Genomic DNA, 20116 nt, shown 5'->3' with positions numbered 1-20116 from the left:
GCACAGAGCGTTGTGGACCCCTGTTAGGTTGCAAAAATTAGATAGTTCTTTGTCTAATAGATGTTGGCATTGTCATTTTAGAAGCAGGAACTTTAGATCATTTACTGTTTCATTGCCCATGTATTATGAATTTTTGGAAATCAATTTGGGACCAAATTAATAATTTATTAGATAACCCAGTGGCATTTTCCTATGATACTACGATATTTGGTATGGAAATGAGAACAAAAAGTCAGATTTCTGCGAATAACAATAAATTATTACTTATAATGACTGGTGTTGCCATTCAGCAAATTACATATAATTGGAAGGACTGGAGGAGATTAAATTACAACTTCTGGTGGAACTCGTTATGCCATATTTATAAAATGGAAAGGTTTATTGCATTGCAACGGGGATACTTTAAGAAGTTTCAGGATGTGTGGAAACCATTAACAAAACATTGTAAAGATGAATTGAAATTGTTTCCCTTATATTTATCAATTTAAGGTGTAGGGTGGGGGGAATTTTATTATCACATGTTTTTTATATGATAATGGAATATATGGATGGGAGGGATGGGAAAGGGATAAGAATTTATGTAATGTACCAATGATTGTTTGTAAGTGATGTATTTATTGTTAATGTGAATGAATATATTTAACACTTAATGTAATTTTGAAAATGAATAAAGAATTTTTTTTTAAAAAAAGAAAAGAAAACCTGGCAGTTTGTCCAGGTTTTGAAAACCGTTGAGCTCGGGGCCGCATCTGGAGGGCATCTGCGCATGAGTGGATGTGATGTCATCACATCGCACCTGCACATATGCAGATGCCCTCTAGACGTGGCCCCAAAGAGACAAGGTTTGTGTGGGGCTGGGGTTGGGGGCAGAATGGGGTCGGGCTGTGGGTGGAACAGAGAGGGGCTGTGGGCAAAATGGGGTGGGGAATGGAGCGGGGCCACACATCCCCTCCCCCTTTTTTTTCTTTTTCTTTTGTAGTAAAATCTGTTAATCCTACCGTGCAAGGGTGTCAAAGTCGGTCCTCGAGGGCCGCAATCCAGTTGGGATTTCAGGATTTCCCCAATGAATATGCATAAGATCTATTTGCATGCACTCCTTTCATTGTATGCTAATAGATCGCATGCATATTCTTTGAGGAAATCCTGAAAACCCGACTGGATTGCAGCCCTCGAGGACCGATTTTGACACCTGTATAGAGCATTTATCCTTCTTCTTGGCTGAGCTTCACCCCTTCTGCCTCAGCAGGATTGCATCACTCTGCCAATGTGCTTCAGCGCTGAGCTGCAGAGGCCCCTTGCTCCCCAATGGTACACTTGCAGCCATGGTGAGAGAGGACCCCTTACTCCCTCACAGAACCCAGATTCCATTATAGAATCTAATCTCTCTCGCTTCTCACCGCACAGCATCTGGGTGCCTGAAAGGTGGTGCCCTTTTTGTATAATTTCCCCCTAAGAGCAATGGTGTACTGGTAAACTTTTAGCAACAGGCTCTCTCTCCCTCTCTCTCTCTCTCTCTCTCTCTCTCTCTCTCTCTCTCTCTCTCTCTCTCTCTCTCTCCAAGCATACAAGTGCACACAGGCATAGCCAGCCCTGCAATTTGAAGGGAGCCAGGGTTGGCTGGAAGGTCATGCATTCCTCTCTCTTCCCCTCCCCCCTGTGCCCAATACCACCCCCCACCCCCCAGGTGCAGGAACACTAGGCATACCTTTGCTGACACGTTATACCTAAAGGTCAACAAAGTTAGTTATGGGTGATTCTCAATCTGCTAACAGAGAAGTGCAAGCAAGGATTTGTTTTTGTTACCATAGTTTGCTGTTAACTCCTTCTAAAAGAGCACAGTAAATTATCCATGTTATCAACCAGAAAATCTAGGGCATGCATGCCTCCTCTCAGCCCATCTCTGTTAGACAGAGAAATGAAATAATTTGCATACCTGATAATTTATACACAGCAGTACAGTTCACCTTCAAAACAGCAAGGGATAAAATTTGTAATTCAATTAACCTCAAAGCACTGTGGGTTGGTGCTGGATTGACAGGACAGGGCCGCCATCAGAAATTTCTGGGCCCCTTACTGAGCAATCCTATTGGGCCCCCCACGCACCCCTTCCGACTTCCCCCCTTCTTCCATGGGCCGAATTCACACATACTTTTCTGCTAATGCTCCACCTAAGCCAGTCCCGTAAAATCTTCTCACGTCCATTGGGTGATTTGGCATAGAGGAGATATTCATAAAAAGAACGTCCGTCAAGATCTTTACTCATAGACTGTGCCATTTGCTTTAAATCATCTTCCATCATTAATCCAAATTGCACAATTCTTTCTCTGTCTTTGTCCTGGATGACATCTGGCCACATTGCTGGATCCTTCCAGTCAACAAATTTATGAGCAGGCACGGAGAACGCATTTTTAAACAAATGTAGTTTATCCTTGTACTCCTTATGTAATTTTAATCATCTATGGATATGTTTGTATGTTTATTGTTCAAATGGTTTTATTTATTTCCCCAAATTTATTTTTGTTATACGCATTGAAAATATTTGATATTGCGTTTAAATCAAAATCTCAATAAACTTGAAACTTGAAACGAGCGCCCGTGAGATTGTGGGAGGGTTAAATACTCAAAACTTAGAAGAATAACAATTTACTTAAAGTTTTTGCTACGCCAGCTTTCTGGTATCTTTACATACAGTGGCGTATGTAGCATATGTAACACCCGGGGCCCATCATTTTTGGCACCACCCCCCCTCCCCCATCTGTAAGAAAAACATGATTTTTAGTAACAAACCACACGTCACACATGAGTACCTAGGAAAAGGCAGCATCTTACATATTGCAGTGAGCAGTACATCAATACACCCATTGTAAAACTAAACAAGCCAGACCAGCACAGATCAATCCTACACCGTCAATCCTAACAGAAAACCATGTCTTTTGAACAAACAGAACACAGAAAACACCTTCGCCTAGTATGGAATATGTCATCACAAACTAACCCCTCACCCTTTTACAAAACTGTAGTGTGGATTTTAGCCACGGTGGTAACAGCTCTGACACTCATAGAATTTTGAGCATCAGAGCTGCTACCACCACAGCTGGCGCTAAAAAACGCTCCACAGTTTTGTAAAAGGGGGGATAAAATAGAAATACACAGTTTCAATGCTCTAGCTCAGAGGTGCCCAAACTTTTTGAGCTTGTGAGCTACTTTAAAATGACCAAGTCAAAATGATCTACCAACAATAAAATTAAAAAACACAAAGCACACTATACGCTGAGAAAATGTTAATTATCATTCCTATTCCGGATTTTTTTCAAAGAGGTCAAGGCAGATGACTCTATGCATTGTCACCTCAGTAACAACCATACAAAAATAGACAAATATACCCTCCATCCTTTTTATTAAACCACAATAGCAGTTTTTAGCGCAGGGAGCTGCGCTGAATGCCCAGCGCTGCTCTTGACGCTCATAGGCTCCCTGCGCTAAAAACCACTATTGCGGTTTAGTAAAAGGGGACCATATTGTAAAATATAGACAGCAGATATAAATTCAGAACTGTGCATAGTAAGTGAAGGGAAGTTTTCATCTCTGGGAATTTACCCAGTTAACTATTAAGTTATTTGGGCAAATTCCTTTGAAAACTGTGGTAATACTGCCTCCACTTTGCTAAATTTAAAATAAAATCATTTTTCCTACCTTTAGTGATTTCATGAGTCTCTGGTTGCACTTTCTTCTTCTGACTGTGCATCCAATCTTTCTTCCCTTCTTTCAGCCTGTATGCTTCCTCTCCTCCACACCTCATTCCCTCCCCAAACTTTTTCTTCCTCTCTTCATGCCCCCTTTCTTTTTTTCTGTTTCTCTTCTTTCCTTCTGTCTCCCTGCCTGCCCCCTTTCTTTCTTTCTCCCTGCCGTTCCCCAAGCCACTGCCGCTGCCATCGGGAAACAGGACCTACAAATGGATAACAGGCCCCAAAGCCGACGCCGACGCATGCTCTCCCTGCTTCGGGCCGATCAGTCTTCCTCTCCCCGACGTTAATTCTGCTGTAGGAGAGGAAGTTCCGCCCAGCCAGGCAGCGATTGGCTGGCCCGAACTTCCTCTCCGAATGCAGAATTGACGTCGGGAAGAGGAAGGCTGATTGGCCCGATAGATCGCCAAGGCAAAGTGAGTCCTGGATGATCGACTCACTTTGCCTTGGCGAACTACTGGCGCCCCTGCCTTAGAACACTGCCTAGGACCCTGGGGGAGCCCGGGCCCCCTGTCAGCTCCGGGCCCCTGAATGCAGGACCGGTAGTACTGCCCTGATGGTGGCCCTGTGACAGGAACTTGGGTAGCCAGATCCAGCAGTTCTGAAACACAGACACCAGTTGCTCTTTCAGCTCATATGGCTGCAACAACATCCATGGCTGGCAGGGATGCTGAGTCCTGCCAGTCAAATATATGGCCTGCCGCTGCTCCCTGTTGCTTGTTTCTGGCTGAGCATGTTCAGCGCATGTGCAAGTAGTCCTGGCATACTGCTCAGAGCTGGAACAAGCAGCAGGAAGTGGCATTCAATTTATTTAGCTGGCGGGGCTCAGCATCCCCACCAGAAAAGGTAAAAGGGAATTGTGGGGGCTCAGGCTGCTAAGGCCCCCATAGCTTTATTAACAACCGGCTCCCCAAATTCTTCAAAAATTAGCAAACGGCTCTCATGAGCTGGTGCAAGCTGGCTCCAGCATACTACTGTCTAAGAGGGTCATTTTCAAAGCGTTTAAGCATAGAGTTTTTTAAGCTAAAATTAACCATATCTGAGCAACTACATTTAGGTTTCTGAAAAGGGAAAGGATAGAGGTTGGGGAATCAGAGTAGGAGTTCAGCATTGTTTCCTGCACTGGGAGACTAATTTAGAGCAGAGGAATAGCCTAATATTTAGAGCAGTGAGCTGAGAGCCAAAAGTCCAGGTTACCTCCCACAGTGGCTCCTTGTGGACTTGAGCAAGCCACTTAACCTCAATATGCCTTGGAATGGCCAGGATGGTACTGGAAAAACTCATCCCATTTAAGGCCTGTCATTGAAACCATCACACTTTTATATGGCAGCCCTATAAGCCATTCAGAGCTTGCTGCTTATGAGCAGCAGGAATGAAAGAACAAATCAATATCAAACTTCATTTTTGTGGGCCTCAGTCTTTAACTTTTGATCAGTCACCAATTGCGAAGTTGACTCAGTTAAGCGCAAGTGCCTTAGGAGCATGGGGACCTGTGCAGCCAACCCTGAATAGAAGCTTGCAGCCTAGGAATTGAGCATTGGTCATTTTCTTTTAAAACAGTACCAAGTTAGGGGCCACTTTCTACTCCCACTGCAATGGGTAGAAGGAAGCAAGTAGAGAATGACACGGTGACAAAATTCATCACCGTTCCCGTCCCCGCGGATAACCGCGGTAAACAATCTTCAAGTCATTCTTTAAGGAGAGAGGGAAGAATCAGAGTATGAATGGCCACAACCACTGACCCGCAAGCTTTGCTTTGAAGAATGCTGGTGTAGAAGGACTGAGGCTGAAATAGACACTAAAAAATGACATGGGATTATTTCCCGCGGTTATCCGCAGGAACGGTGATGAATTTTGTCACCGTGTCATTCTCTAGAAGCAAGTTCAAAAAGGTTCCAGATTAGTGATGACTTGGCATGACCTAGCAGACAACACCAGTGAGGCTGAGCCACAAAGAATAGAGGGCTGCACATGCTCAGTGTGCATCGTGCTCATCTTGAAGTAGAATGTAGACTTTCAGGCCAATTCTATAAATTGGCACCAAGATGTAGGTGCCACAATGGGGTACACTTAGTGCCGATTCTATAAGTGCTTCTGAATAGAATTATAGAATACTATTGCAATGCCACTGCAACAAACTGAAAGTGTGGTACACTAACTTATGTCATGTCAGTGGCTGGTTTAAGCTGGCGCACATATTGCATCATGCAACACACACAACTGATCATATGCTATAAGTTGCACAGGTTGTTTGGTAACATACCTCTGATGCCCATAATCTGCCTACATGTACAGCCCCTAGAAGTTGAATGGTAAGCAATAGCGCAGTGAGGATAAGAGGCACCAGAGCCAGGGGGCACCATGCACGCACCCCTTCCTCCATACCTCTTTAACCCTATGCCAGAACGAGCAGCATCTTCAATCTGCTGCCCATGCTGGCCTTGGCTCTCCCTCCGACGTAACTCCTGGACCTACGACCAGGAAGTGGGTCAGAGGGAGAGCCAAAGCCTGCTTGAGCAACAGGTTGGAGAGGCTGCTCACACCAGCAAAGAGCCAAAGAGGTCTGAGGGAGGGGCAGAGAAGAGTACAGGTGCCGGCACCCTCACCAAGATGGTGCCCAGGGCGGTCCACACCCTCCCCCCTCCTTTCTATGCTATTGACAGTAAGTGGCTTATGTACACTGTTTACAGAAAAGTGCTTAGCCCTTACATGTGCAACTTTCAAATATTGGTACCAATGACATGTAATGTAGACTTCTGTACCATACATACTAATTTTAGGTGGCAGCTAATAGAATTGCCTTTTTAATAGGTTAGCATGCATGCTGATTGCACATATATGCTCTAGAAGCAATATTTTAGTAGATGTGCTAAACATGCAATGCATTAAAAATTTTAGAGTGAAATTTTTAAAAAATACTGAGAGATCCAAGATGGCGTCTGGCTGGACGCGCTGAGACGCCGCTCTGAAGATTTTTCTTAAACAATTTTTCAATTATTTGCAAGTGGCTCTTTTACTTACCCGATGCCTAAACGGAGGGGCCGTAGCACCGCTGGTGCCTCGCGGCCCACGGCCACCCCCGCGGCTGGAGACATCGGGGAACTCATCAGGCGGATGCAGGGTATTTTTTCGGCGTCGGAGGGAGGCCCGCAGAGGAGTAGCGGCGTCAGTGAGGCCGTGGAGATTCCTCCGGGATTGGAGACATCGTTGAGCCCCGACGTTAGGGCGCCGCCCCCGCAACCTCAGCTAAGCAGCTCTCCAAGGGGTAAGGAAACCCCGGAGGTCGGGGTCTTGTCTTCCCCTGAGGCAAGTAGTCCATCACAGAGCCTGCTGACAGGAGCTCCTATGGATATGAGCTCCTTTGAAGAAGCTGAGGGGGAATCATCTGAGAGGCGAGTTAACCTTCAGGGACAGCGTAAACTTATTCAACTGGACGGTGAGCACTATGACATTTCTTTACCTGTATTTTCTTTGGAAAAACCCTCAGAAGTAACTCTGGACTCACTATGGGATCTTATGGCCGGACTAGTGAAGACCATAAGTCCCAAACTTCAGTTAATTGAGGGGAAATTATCTCAACATTCTACTGAACTTAAAGATTTGAAAAAGGATATGACTGCCTCTAATTTCTCGGTTCAAAAGCTTGAACAGGACATTAAATCATCCAAACAATTACAGGAAGCTTTAATGAAAGACAATATCAATCTTAGAAGAAAAATGGAGAACTTAGAAAATAACTCTAGATACAATAACTTAAGAATCATTAATTTTCCTAAGCTTCCACTGACACCTCCTAGAGAAATGTTTAAAAGATATTTTCTTGAAGTTTTGGGGGCCTCAGAAGATTCATTACCTCCTTTATCACGAGTCTATTATTTACCTAATAAGACTAAATTACCAAAAAAGCCGTCGGATCAAGGACTATTGGATGTATCAGAGTTATTGGAAAAATCAGATAAAGAGGTTGTAGAACCGAGTACTTTGATTATAACAGTAGCTCTCTCTATTGATAAAGCATGGTTGTTAAAACTGTTCTTTAAAAATAGACAGAAAGAATTTATGGGTTGTAAAGTCCAGGTATTTCCTGATTTATCACGAGAGACGCAAAGGCGTCGTCGTGAATTTCTTTTGTTGAAGCCAGGTGTTATATCTTTGGGTGCTACTTTTTATTTGCGACACCCTTGTAAATGTATAGTCCATCACCGATCAGTTAAATATGTTTTCTTTGAGCCTAATCAGTTGACTTCTTTTTTAGCGCTCTCCCGATTGGAGGTAGAAAAATCATAAGCTCTATGACTATAGGTTAATCCCAGCAATCAGCCTTCCAGCTAACTTTATGAAAGAGTGTACATTTAGTTCAATTCTTTAATTTTGGCTTTATTTTATAAGAAATCTTGGATCCAATTTAGAGGACTTGAGCATTTTAGTTAATATATGATTTAATGTTATTGGAATGTTTCTTGCTTTATTTAGAATTGCTAATTTGCTTTCTGTACAAGGTATTCTTGATTATATGATTTGAAAATCAATAAATATATTTAAACATAAAAATTTTAGCACAGCTGTTGTTGCACCAGGTTCCATGTCCTTTCTCAGAAATGGTTAGCTTCAGGACAAGATGCCATTTCCTGGAAGAACGATCAAATTAGGGCTCGCACTCAATAATTTGATCTTCATCTTTACGTAGGTTAGCACACTCCCTGTTCAGTCCTGGAAAGAGAATGAAGCCTTGCAGGGTGCTAAAACAGAGCTGAGCGAGAAGAAAAGGAACTTGAAATCCCTTCAGATAATGCTTGAGTCCTTGAAGAAGCAGGTACATTTCTGAAGTGGCAATTGCTTTCTGTTTCATGTCGGTATACAGCTGATTATTTATGAAGATCTATCAGTGGATCAGTGACCATAGGGCAACCACGGAGGCCTGGGCCATCCCTTCCATACACTTTGGGCGCAGGCCTTCTCCAACACAGTGGCAGCCAGTACATGGCTAGCATAGGTACTCAAGCTCCACCAGCCAAAGAGTTTCCTTGCCAAAGTCCAACCCATATTACCTGAGCAGCAGGCAGTCAGCAGGGTGCTCTGAGCATGTGCAGAAATGTTAATGTCAGAGGCCAGAAGAGCCTGCCAACTTCTGCTGCTCACACAGTGTGGGTTTCGGCAGGGAAACTCATAGGCTGGCAGGGCTTGGGAACTCCACCAGCAAATATATGATTGTGGGAGTGCGGCAACAGCAGCAACAGTGGCAGTGGGGGGAGAGGGGGGACTGAGAGGAAATGCTTGGTAGTTCTATAACAGATCCTTTCTTGTCACGTCCTTCACCTTTCCCCTACCAAGGGGAAAATATTCAGTGTCAAAGACCCTGTATTGTGGAATTTGCTTCCATTAGGCAAATGTCTGGAAAATTCTTTCTCAACCTTCAAGACTATGTTTAAACATATTCTTTCAATAACGCATATGTTCTATAGTGGCGTTTTGTGGTCCAGATGCATGTGGCTCCTTCTCCAGAAAATGCCAGTTTTCTAACTAACTTTGCATGCTGTTTGTTTTTCCTCTTTCTATCCTTTTCCTTTGCAGATTATATTTCTTTTTAATGATGCTTTTAGTATTTAATTCAATAATTTTAAGGCCAGTGATATTAATACTTCATGCTTTATCGTTATTTGTTTCCCTATTGTACTTTTCCTTTGTTTTGCTTTCCTTTAATCAATTGTATTTCAAAACCCTATCTTACCTTGTGTTATGAAAATATTTACCCGATGTTATTATTTAAAGTTTGTATTGTTTGTCTCTCATTGAATGTATTTTAAATTGTTCATCGCTTAGAATTTGATTAAGCGATTAATCAAGAGAAATAATAAACTTGAAACTTGTATTCACTACGTTGTAAACTGCTTTGATAGTCTTCTCCAAAACGGTATATTAAGTCCAAAATAAACTTGGAAACTTAGCAAATTTAGTGCCTGTTCTAGACACCTCTTTCCTTTATAGAATACATAACAGATAAATTACAGGTCTCTAATTTAGGTGTGAGCACTTATGCCAGTCACAGAGCTGGAGTAAATGATCTTGCCTAAGGTACTAAAATATACACATAAATTATAGTATTCTATAATGTACACACATAACTGGGAGTCCCACCCACACTGCATTCTATTCCACTCTGCCCTGCACACACTCCACCCACAGGTCAGTCATGTGTACACCCACCTGCTATTACATTTAGATGCCTTTTTATAAAATAGTGTCTAACCAGATTTTTGTTTTAGTCTTTGTCATATGTCTGACTGAGCTGCTCCTCTTTCCTCCTAAACCCTCTGCTCCTCCTCCTCCTTTCTCCATCTCTGTAAATAATGCTGTCATTGTTCCAGTCTCCCCTGCTCACAACCTTGGAGTCATCTTCGATTCTGACCTCTCATTTTCTACGTATATCCAACATGCTGCTAAGACCTGTCGCTTCTATCTCTTCAATATCACCAAAATTTGCCCCTTCCTCTCTGAGCACACTACCCGGACCCTTGTCCAAGCTCTCGTAACCTCATGCTTAGATTACTGTAATCTACTCCTAACTGGTATCCCTCAGTGTCACCTCTCCCCCTTGCAATCTGTGCAAAACTCTGCTGTGCGACTCATCTTCTACCAACCTCGCTACGTTCATGTCACCTCTCTCCTTAAGTCACTTCATTGGCTCCCTATCTGCCATCATATATAGTTCAAGATCTTATTGCTGACCTACAAGTGTATTCATTCTTCTGCCCCTCAATATCTCTCCTCGCTTCTCTCTCCTCATACACCTCCCAGAGAATTCCGTTCCTCAGATAAGTCACTCTTAACGTTACCCTTCTCCTCCACTGCCAATTCCAGATTTCATTCCTTTCATTTAGCTGCCCCCTATGCCTATGCAGACTGAAAACCCAGCTTTTTGATATAGCTTTCAATCCTTAACCCTACGCCTCTGCCCTCCAACCCAGCCAGCTAATTAACCGTTCCTCTTAACTGTATCCATGACATCTTGTTTGTCTGTCTTGCCTGTTTAGATTGTAAGCTCTTTCAATCATGGACTGTTTTCTTACTCTTTCTGACTCTGTACAGCGCTGCGTGCGTCTGGTAGCGCTATAGAAATAATAGTAGTAGTAGTCATTTGTACATGCGTTTGGCACATGAGTAAATATCAGCAACTTCTTTATAGAAATATCTCTTCATGTATAAATCAGACATTAGGCTCAGACAGCTCCAATTATCTGTCTGAATCAAAAGTATGATGTATATGTGTGAAGGGCAATTGCATAACAGGATGCCCACAATTGAGCTGCTTGAGCATGTAACTGTACAAAATACGTTCACTTACCTGTGAAAGAGACAGCAGGACATATAAGTGGCTACTATTTGGGTATCTGTCAGGTACTTGTAACCTGGATTGGCCACTGTGGAAGCAGGATACTGAACTAGATGGATCATTGGTCTTGCCCAGTATGGGATCTATTCTTTGATCTGGTCATTGTACCGATAATCCTATGCCTCTGTATCATAGGCTTTAAATCTGACCACCAGGTGGCACCCTTACAGTTAACTATGACTATCTCATTCCCTCATCCAGCCTAAATTCTGTCTCCTTAGCATCCCCAGGAAAAATAACCAGGGGTGCAGAAGACCTGACTTGAGAATGAAACCAGGAATCTTTCATATAGTAAATGCACTGCACTGCCACTGAGCCACCAGGCTTCATGAAAAATCAGTTCTTCATTAGATGGGATAATAGGAAACAGTGTAAAATCACAGCAATCAGGGCTGCATTTTCATTTGTCCTTTCCCAGGTGAATGCCCTGGATGGATCTCTACAGGAAACTGAGTTCTGCTACAGCACAAAGTTGCATGAGCTTCAGAAGATGATTGCCAATCTGGAAAAGGAACTTGCTGAGATGAAATACAACATGCAGAGTCAGAAACATGAGTATGAAGCCTTATTCCGCATTAAAGAAACGCTAGAGGCTGAGATTGAGGTTTACCGGCGTCTGCTTGAAGGTGACTTTCAGTAAGTATCGCCATGGAAAGATACAACTCATGTATAGAAGTTCTTGCATTTTCCTATAGCATCTCCATCTCTGTGGAATAATCTGCTCGTTTTCTAAGACTTGAGTCAGCTTGTCTGGCATTCAGGAAAGTTGTAGGGGTTTGAGAACTGAAGGAATGAAGAGATACCTTTAAATCTTTCAGAAAGACCAACAAATTGAAGCAGAGTGGTAGAGGGGATAGTGAGATTCAACAAAAGCATGAGGTACACAGCAGTTGCTTTCTCAAACTGTAAATTGTATTTCTCTCCTACTTTGTGGTTTTAATATTGTAAGAAGCATCAAAAACTAAGCCTCAATTAGAGTTAATATATTTGTTTATGACCTCAGCAGTACAAACTGTGAGAAAGACTTCATTCACAGTATAACTTGCACTAAAGTCTTCATCGGTCAGATTTTTTATCTCAAATCTTATTAGTTTATTTATTTTTATTTAATTTTCAAAATAACTTAAGAGATAATACTCATCTCATTATCAGAGCATAGCAGGGGTTCTTCACCGACATAGGCTATGTTTCGCCATACAAGGCTTTGTCAAGGTAATCCCCTGATAGAGAAGAGAAATATATCATAATTACTAGAAATATTTTTACCAACACCTCATAGGGTAACATTTCTAACCCATATAAAGTAAAGGAAGATAAAAACTAGGTTATATCTTACAGCAATAGCTTATTAAATACCTTTCTTATGCCGATTCCACATTCGCTGCCATCATTGTAGTTTAGTTCAAGCAGAGCAACATAGAGCCACTCTCTAAATTCGTAGATTACTTCTTTTTGGTCAGAGGTACAGAAAGCTCCCTCTTATTTAAAAGACTCAGCTCACCTATTGAGAATTCTTGATACTTTTAATAATGTTTCTGATGTCACGTATCTAGTGACACTTGATATTAATTCTCTGTATACTCAAATTCCTCAAACTGCTGCACTACGAATAGTAGAAGAAATTCTAAAGAACAAGGATTTAGGTAGATTTAAAAAGGAATGGCTTATGAAACTTGCTACTCTTGTAGTTAAATCTAATTACTTCTGGTATCATGGGGATTATTACTATCAAACCCAAGGAGTTGCGATGGGGGCGACTATGGCCCCCTCCGTAGCTAATTTATATGTCTCCAAGTTTGAAATAGATCATATTTACTCATCAATATATTTCCAGAATGTTAAACTATGGAAGCGATACTTGGATGACATTCTGTTCTTTTGGGGCGGATCGTATGAAGACTTAGAAAATTTCCTTAGTTGGATTAATACTGTAGATCCATACCTTACTTTCACTATGACATCCCACCCTGACAGAATTGCATACTTAGATCTGATGATAATAAAAGACCAACTTATTAGAACTACTCTATATAGAAAGGATGTTGAACGGAATAACTTTTTGCATTTTGATAGCTATCATCCATACTTTTTGAAATTCAACATACCTGTGAGTCAGTTCCTGCGGATCAGACGGATCTGCTCAGATTATGGAGAATTTAACAAACAAGCCCACATATTATCTCAGAGGTTTTATGAAAGACACTACCCTAAAAAATCTGTTAGAAAAGCATACCTCCATGCTAAATATGCTCAGAGATCTCTTTTGATTAAAGAAAAAACAACGCATGAGATAGATGAAACTCTGATATGTGTGCTTCCTTTCAATGATATTAGCAATAGATTTTTTCAAAGTCTAAAAATACATTGGCCAATAATTCAACTCCACCCTTGTTTTGATGAACATCTCATTGTTTCTTATAAAAGAGGACAAACTATTGGAGAATTTTTGTCCATATATAAATTTGAAAATAAAGCTATTGAAGCTGAACAACAGTTCACTCATGACATCTGTGGACAATGCCAATGGTGTGCTCAAGCGATAGTGGGCCCTGAATGGACTCACCCAGGTACTAATAAAACGTTTAAATCTAAGAAAAATACTTCTTGTATTAGTACTCATGTAATCTATGTGATCCAATGCCCGTGCGATCTGGTATATGTGGGAAGAACAAGTCGGAAAATTATGATAAGACTCACCGAACACAAATCCAAAATAAATACCGGTAGTCTTGAAGCACCCCTTGTACAACATTGGTTAACTCAGAAACACAAAATTACTGATTTAAAATGGAGAATTATTGACCATATTGATATGGGATGGGAGGGAGGAAATTATATTGAACGTTTGAACTTTAAGGAACAAAGAACGATTTACACACTAAATACTGTCAAACCTAATGGTCTAAACGCAGAAGTAGAATGGATGACATTAGTTTAATTAGCCTCGGGGCTTATTCTGGATGCTGATAGGTTGCGTAGCTATGAGATCATTACGCTTTTACTTTGTATAAAAAACGCCGCGGCCATGTTGCTCTGCTTGAACTAAACTACAATGATGGCAGCGAATGTGGAATCGGCATAAGAAAGGTATTTAATAAGCTATTGCTGTAAGATATAACCTAGTTTTTATCTTCCTTTACTTTATATGGGTTAGAAATGTTACCCTATGAGGTGTTGGTAAAAATATTTCTAGTAATTATGATATATTTCTCTTCTCTATCAGGGGATTACCTTGACAAAGCCTTGTATGGCGAAACATAGCCTATGTCGGTGAAGAACCCCTGCTATGCTCTGATAATGAGATGAGTATTATCTCTTAAGTTATTTTGAAAATTAAATAAAAATAAATAAACTAATAAGATTTGAGATAAAAAATCTGACCGATGAAGACTTTAGTGCAAGTTATATGTGAATGAAGTCTTTCTCACAGTTTGTACTGCTGAGGTCATAAACGAATATATTAACTCTAATTGAGGCTTAGTTTTTGATGCTTCTTAGATTTTTTGGCCTTAAAAAGATATATTCAAGTGCCCAATATATTTGTGCTTTTAATATTGTAAACCACCATGATAGTACTTCCAAATGACAGTATATCAAATGTTGAATAATATTTCTTTGTTGGGGGTTCTCAGAATGTTCACAAATAGACAGTACTGTTTCAACTATGCATAGTAAAATTATTTTTGTACTATTTGCAGCAAATGTATTTGGTGCCCTAAGTGAACCTTAAGAACATAAGAGTTGCTTTATTGGGACATACCATAGGTCCATCAAGCTCAGTAACCTGTTTCCAATAGTGGCCAACCCAGGTCACAAGTACCTGGTAAGATCCCGAGAAATAAAACAGATTTTATGCTGCTTATCCTAAGAATAAGCTGTGGATTTCCCCAAACTATTCTAATAATGGCTTTGCTTTAGGAAATTACCCAATCCTTTTTTAAACCCTGTTAAGTTGACTGCTTTCACCATATTCTCCCGCAACAAATTCCAGAGTTTAAAAACACGTTGAGTGAATAAATATTTTCTCTGGTTTATTTTAAATCTACTACTTAGTAGCTTCATCACATGCCCCCTAGTTCTTTTTGGAAAGGGTAAATAAGCAATTCACATCTACTCATTCCACTCCACTCAGTATTATATAGACCTCTATACCCTGGAAGAGAGGAAGGATGGGGAGATATGATACAGACATTTAAATATTTGAAAAGTATTAATATAGGACCAAATCTTTTCCAGAGAAGGGAAATTGGTATAACCAGAGGACATAAACTGAGGCTTAGGGGGTGGTAGGCTTAGGAGTAATGTTAGGAAATTATTTTTCACGGAGAGGGTGGTGGATGCCTGGAATGGCCTCCCAAGAGAGGTGGTGGAGAAGAAAACTGTGATGAAATTCAAAAAAGCATGGGATGAATACAGAGGGTTACTAATTAGAATATGAATGGGCTAACTTTCATGGTCTGAATCCCGTAAAAGAGATGTTTTGGATAGGTTGGAGTGAGCTTCAACGTCAGCTCCAGTAGTTGGAATCTAAGGACAGTACCAGGTAGACTTATAAGGTCTATGATCCAGAATTAAGGCATTTTAATTTAATCATGAAATTGGACGATTCAGATTTTTATCTGCTGTCATTTACTATGTTACACAAATATCAGTCCTAACTTAAAGAAATTATCCACAAATTCATTATTCCTGCCTAAATGAATAATGTTCATGTATGCTTGTCACATATCTATATATGGTGATCTTGCCCTCTTTTTTATGCATTCAGTTAAAATTATATTTGGATCTTCAGTTGATTTTATAACTTCTTTTTAAAAATTATCTTCCTGATATCCTTTGATGTCAGTTTCAAAGCTTCATAATTCCATTAGAGGTGCTTTTTCTGGCACCACAGTGGATACTTTGGGCCTGATTCAGGAAATGACACCTGCCATGGTAAGCGCCTACAAAACAGGTACCTACCATGTATCAATCACTGGTAGGCACAATGTCCAGAATAGCTTCTATTTTTTGTACAGATGCCTTAAATATAGGCCAGTATTTTACAGGCCTACATTTAAGGTGTCTGACTCGTGCCTACGGATGCCTAAAGCCTCTTCCGGTGTAAGCCACACCTATGCTGGCCTTGGGTGTCTGTAAGAATGCCTAGGTGCTTCTGTAGATATGAGATAGGTGCCTACATTGTAGGCTTCATTCATCACATCAATTTTTTTTTTAACATGTGGCCTACAATTGAGACGCTGTTTTGAGAATCGGGCTCTAGGGTTTAATTCAATAAATGGCGCATAATGAAGTAAGTGCCTAACTTAATTTTTTTTAATTGGTAAATTGGCACTGATAATTGAAAGCGCCATTAAAAACTGATTTAAAAAACAATTTAAAAATTAATTAGCTGGTAGGTGCCTACTCAGAGTTTGGACATGGACTGAGTTAGAGACCTGTATTTTAGGCTAATAAACCAGCACTTAATTTGTAGACACCTACCAGTGTCTTAACTTGGTTTAGGCACTGCTAGGCGCAATTCTAAAAACGGCACCTAACTTTGAATGACATATGGTAGGTGCCGCATATAGAATAAGGCCCTATATATTAAAACTAGCAGACCATTTTTTCTCTGAATGAAAATTTCTGCTCTTCTGCCTGAAGTTCTGTCTTTATGCTATAGTACAAGCATCTGATTTGCACTTTAGATTTAATTACTCATCATTTACAAATTCAATCTCAGGTACTGCCTACAAGGATTTACAATTGGAGTTGTACTTGAGGTTGAAGTGACTTGCTCAAGGTCACAGGGAACATCAATGAGGGAAGCAAGATTTGAACACTGGATTCCTTGGCTTTAAGCTCCTTACTCTACCCACTGAGCCACTAATACAGCTACACCTATAGCCTTCCAAAACTCCCAGGCAAAAACAAGTTGTCATGCAGCTAACATCAAAATTTGTTTTCTGCATCCTTCATTCATGTATATCAGAGCTTCTCGCTGCTGGGTTCTGTTTCACTGGAGTTTGCTCTGAATGAAGAATATATTATAATAAGACATACTTTCGTTTTTTTGTAGGAAGAAATTAGTTGCTGCCCAGCCTGTGGGTAAGTGATCCCTTTCTTTTAATTTTTTTTATTAATAACTTGGTAACACACAGTGGAAGAACCTCTGAAGGAACCAAATCTGGGTCATCATCGTCAATGAGATGATACCTCTTGGGCATAAGTTCTAAATGCTTTTTCCATGGGCAGACTAATAATGTCATATTGCAATGGTAGGGCTTCTTTTCTATCATTAAACTGCTCTCTCTGGTTCTAATTGAAGAGGGCAGCTGACCAGAGGCAAGGGACAGAAACTCCTCTGATTATATCCCAAGCCACCACTCTCTGTAAAGAAGCAAAGTGCAGAAATCCAATTTCTGTGCAAACCCAGAATGCAGACTGGGTCTCACGCATCTGGCACAACCCTAGGAAACAGTCACCATGTAATTCCTACCACTCAACACAGTCTCTCTAAAATGCTCCCTTACTTCACAGGCCCAGCAAACAGATATCACAGCTGAGGCTGCTTGTGACCCTGGGCAGGTCACTTATACCTCTGTTGCCCCAGATACCATAATTAGACTGTGAGCCCACTTGGACAGATAGGCAAAATACATAAGAGTATCTCAATGGAATATGAACCGCTCAGATGGCTGTGTTGATAAGCGGTATAAAATAAACTTATACAGACTAGTGTGGAATACCAATATAGATTGATTTGCAGTTATCTGACTGGTGTGTTAAAGCAAGGATATGTCGGCTAAAAAGAAAGATTGAAGGCAAAATAGACTGTTGAAAATGCAGACTTATCCATTTAAAAATAGGAGTTTCATTACATTATATTAGTGATTTTTATTTGCCATTACTTTGCGGTTCAAGGTGGATTACAGAAGAGGATTTCTGGACATGTCCAGAAGTGTTACAGAGTAGAGCGGATTGCTTCAGAGGATTGAAATGTTTCATTCGGTGTTAGTTAATCATCACGAAAGTTTTGTAGTCTGGGGTCGTGATTAGTAGATTCGTTTCCCTTTCAAAATTCACATGGATAAAAGCACAAAGTAGTAGAGACCTGCAAGCTGCCCTCTGGGTTTCATTATTATCCTCCCAATATTCAGGACCGCACCAAGGGCTATGCAAGCAGTACATCTGCACTGTGTATAAGCAAGAAAGGGGCCTAAATATTGCTTCCTGTCCACTGTTTTTCCTGCGGCCACGGCACAATGGGCGGAACAGAGGGGCTAAGGGGTGTGTTATATAGGATGCAATTACAACTCAGGACACTGCTAATATATGTATGTGTCTAGCTCTTTCTATGTTCCGTTCTCATTCAGTTTTCATATTATTCCACAGTATCTGATGTCAAAACTAGAAAAATTGTAAAGATCGTCACGCAGACCTTGGTTAATGGAGAACTCATTGACATGACCAGTGACATTAAGGAGGTTGAAGACAGCACGTGAATGCCAGAGGACAATATGACTAAGGAGCCTAAGAATAGCTGGGAGACCTCAGTCCTCTCACAGTCTTCGCATTTCTCTCTCAGCTATGTTCTCACAAATGTTTTCTGTTTCTTGGGAAAAGATGTTAAAGACTATTTTCCTAGTACAATGATACATACTCATCTTTGGAGCTAGATGAAACCTACACACTACGAATCTGGAATTATAGGGCTACCAATTATACAATATGTTGCTCTGTGTCAGACAGAATGTGTGAACCCAACCACAATGCCAAAGTAGCACCTACCTTTGCCAGGGTCAGAAGATAAACTACAGCCAACTAGTCTTCTCTACAAGGGTGGGGGGAAGTAAGATTAAAAATGGAGGCAATGAATATCTAAGGTAGCTGAGAATGGAGGGTCATGGTGCCCTTGCCTCAATATGGGCCAGTTCCAGTTAAGTTGGAAGCCCCAAAGAGAAAGAGGAGAAACAGCAGAACCAAAACAAAAATTGCCCATACACCATGAGGTTGGGATAGCAGATTAACATGTCAGCATGTCAGATAAAGTATTAGTGGAAAGGAGGGAAGGTCAAAATAACCATTGTTATTCCCATTCTTAGGAAATTTGTACCTAAGTTATAGAGGGAAGATGGCAAGTTACCAGTGCTTAGGAATTGGGATTTACTGTAGTTCACACATCAGAGAACTTAACAATCAAAGGCCCCCTTTTATCAAGCCACAGATGTTTTTTGTTTTTTTATTTTAATCGCAGGTAGCTGTGGTAAAAGCTCCAACACTCATAGAATTCCTATGAGCGTTGGAGCTTTTACCACAGCAACCCACAATAAAAAAAACACCCTAATGCAGCTTGATAAAAGGGGGGGGGCCTAAGTTTACATCTGAGAAAATTGAGAGTTCAGTGGCTTGCCTAAGCTTACAAGCAACAGCAGTGGAAATTAAATGCTGGCTTCTCAAATACTAGACTGAATGTATCACAATGGACTAAGTCCTCTGTACTCCAAAGACAAAACGTGTGACTAGGACTTGTATGAATAATTGTTCTCAAATCTCTTAATGAATGTACTCTCAAGTTCTCAGAGACCTGCTCTGTTCAAATCACAGTTGTTTTGAAACAGTGTATGCAGGTATATGGTATCTTTCATCGAGCTCCGAGTGGCATTCAAAACTCTTTTAAAGTGCTAATGCTTTGTGCAAAAGATTAGTATAAATATAAAGTGCTAATCTTATAATATAAACTTAAACTGAAAGCCCAGCACTTATCTTATATTTCTTGTCAGTGCCGGTGTTTCTGTTAGATATCAGTAGCTTCTTATGGCTAAACGGAGAGAGAGAGAGACAGACATAGAGAAAGAAAGGGGGCATGGAGAGAGAAAGAAAGAAGGGGACAGGGTGAAAGAAAGAAAAAAGAAATGGGGCACGGAGAGAGAAAGAGAGAGAAACAGACATAGAGAAAGAAAGGGGGCATGGAGAGAGAAAGAAAGAAGGGGGCAGGGTG

General features: G+C 40.8%; 1 protein-coding gene across 4 annotated transcripts in view; it reads left to right on the top strand.

The window, feature by feature from the left end:
* LOC117367411 (keratin, type I cytoskeletal 18-like) overlaps positions 1–19411 on the top strand; it is a 102689-nt gene extending 83278 nt beyond the window's left edge. For all 4 annotated transcript variants that reach the window (XM_033959912.1, XM_033959914.1, XM_033959913.1 and 1 more), the window contains 4 exons: positions 8431–8556; positions 11552–11769; positions 17195–17223; positions 18511–19411. In XM_033959912.1, coding sequence (XP_033815803.1) covers positions 8431–8556; positions 11552–11769; positions 17195–17223; positions 18511–18620 — 483 coding nt within the window. In that variant the 3' untranslated portion in view covers positions 18621–19411. The remainder of the gene's footprint in view (positions 1–8430; positions 8557–11551; positions 11770–17194; positions 17224–18510) is intronic.
* The last annotated feature ends 705 nt before the right edge of the window (positions 19412–20116 follow it).

Source organism: Geotrypetes seraphini, chromosome 10 (genome assembly GCF_902459505.1).
Source record: "Geotrypetes seraphini chromosome 10, aGeoSer1.1, whole genome shotgun sequence".
NCBI classification, from domain to species: Eukaryota; Metazoa; Chordata; class Amphibia; order Gymnophiona; family Dermophiidae; genus Geotrypetes; species Geotrypetes seraphini.
The sequence above is the reverse complement of the archived record's forward strand: the minus strand, read 5'-3'. Positions and strand labels throughout refer to the sequence as shown.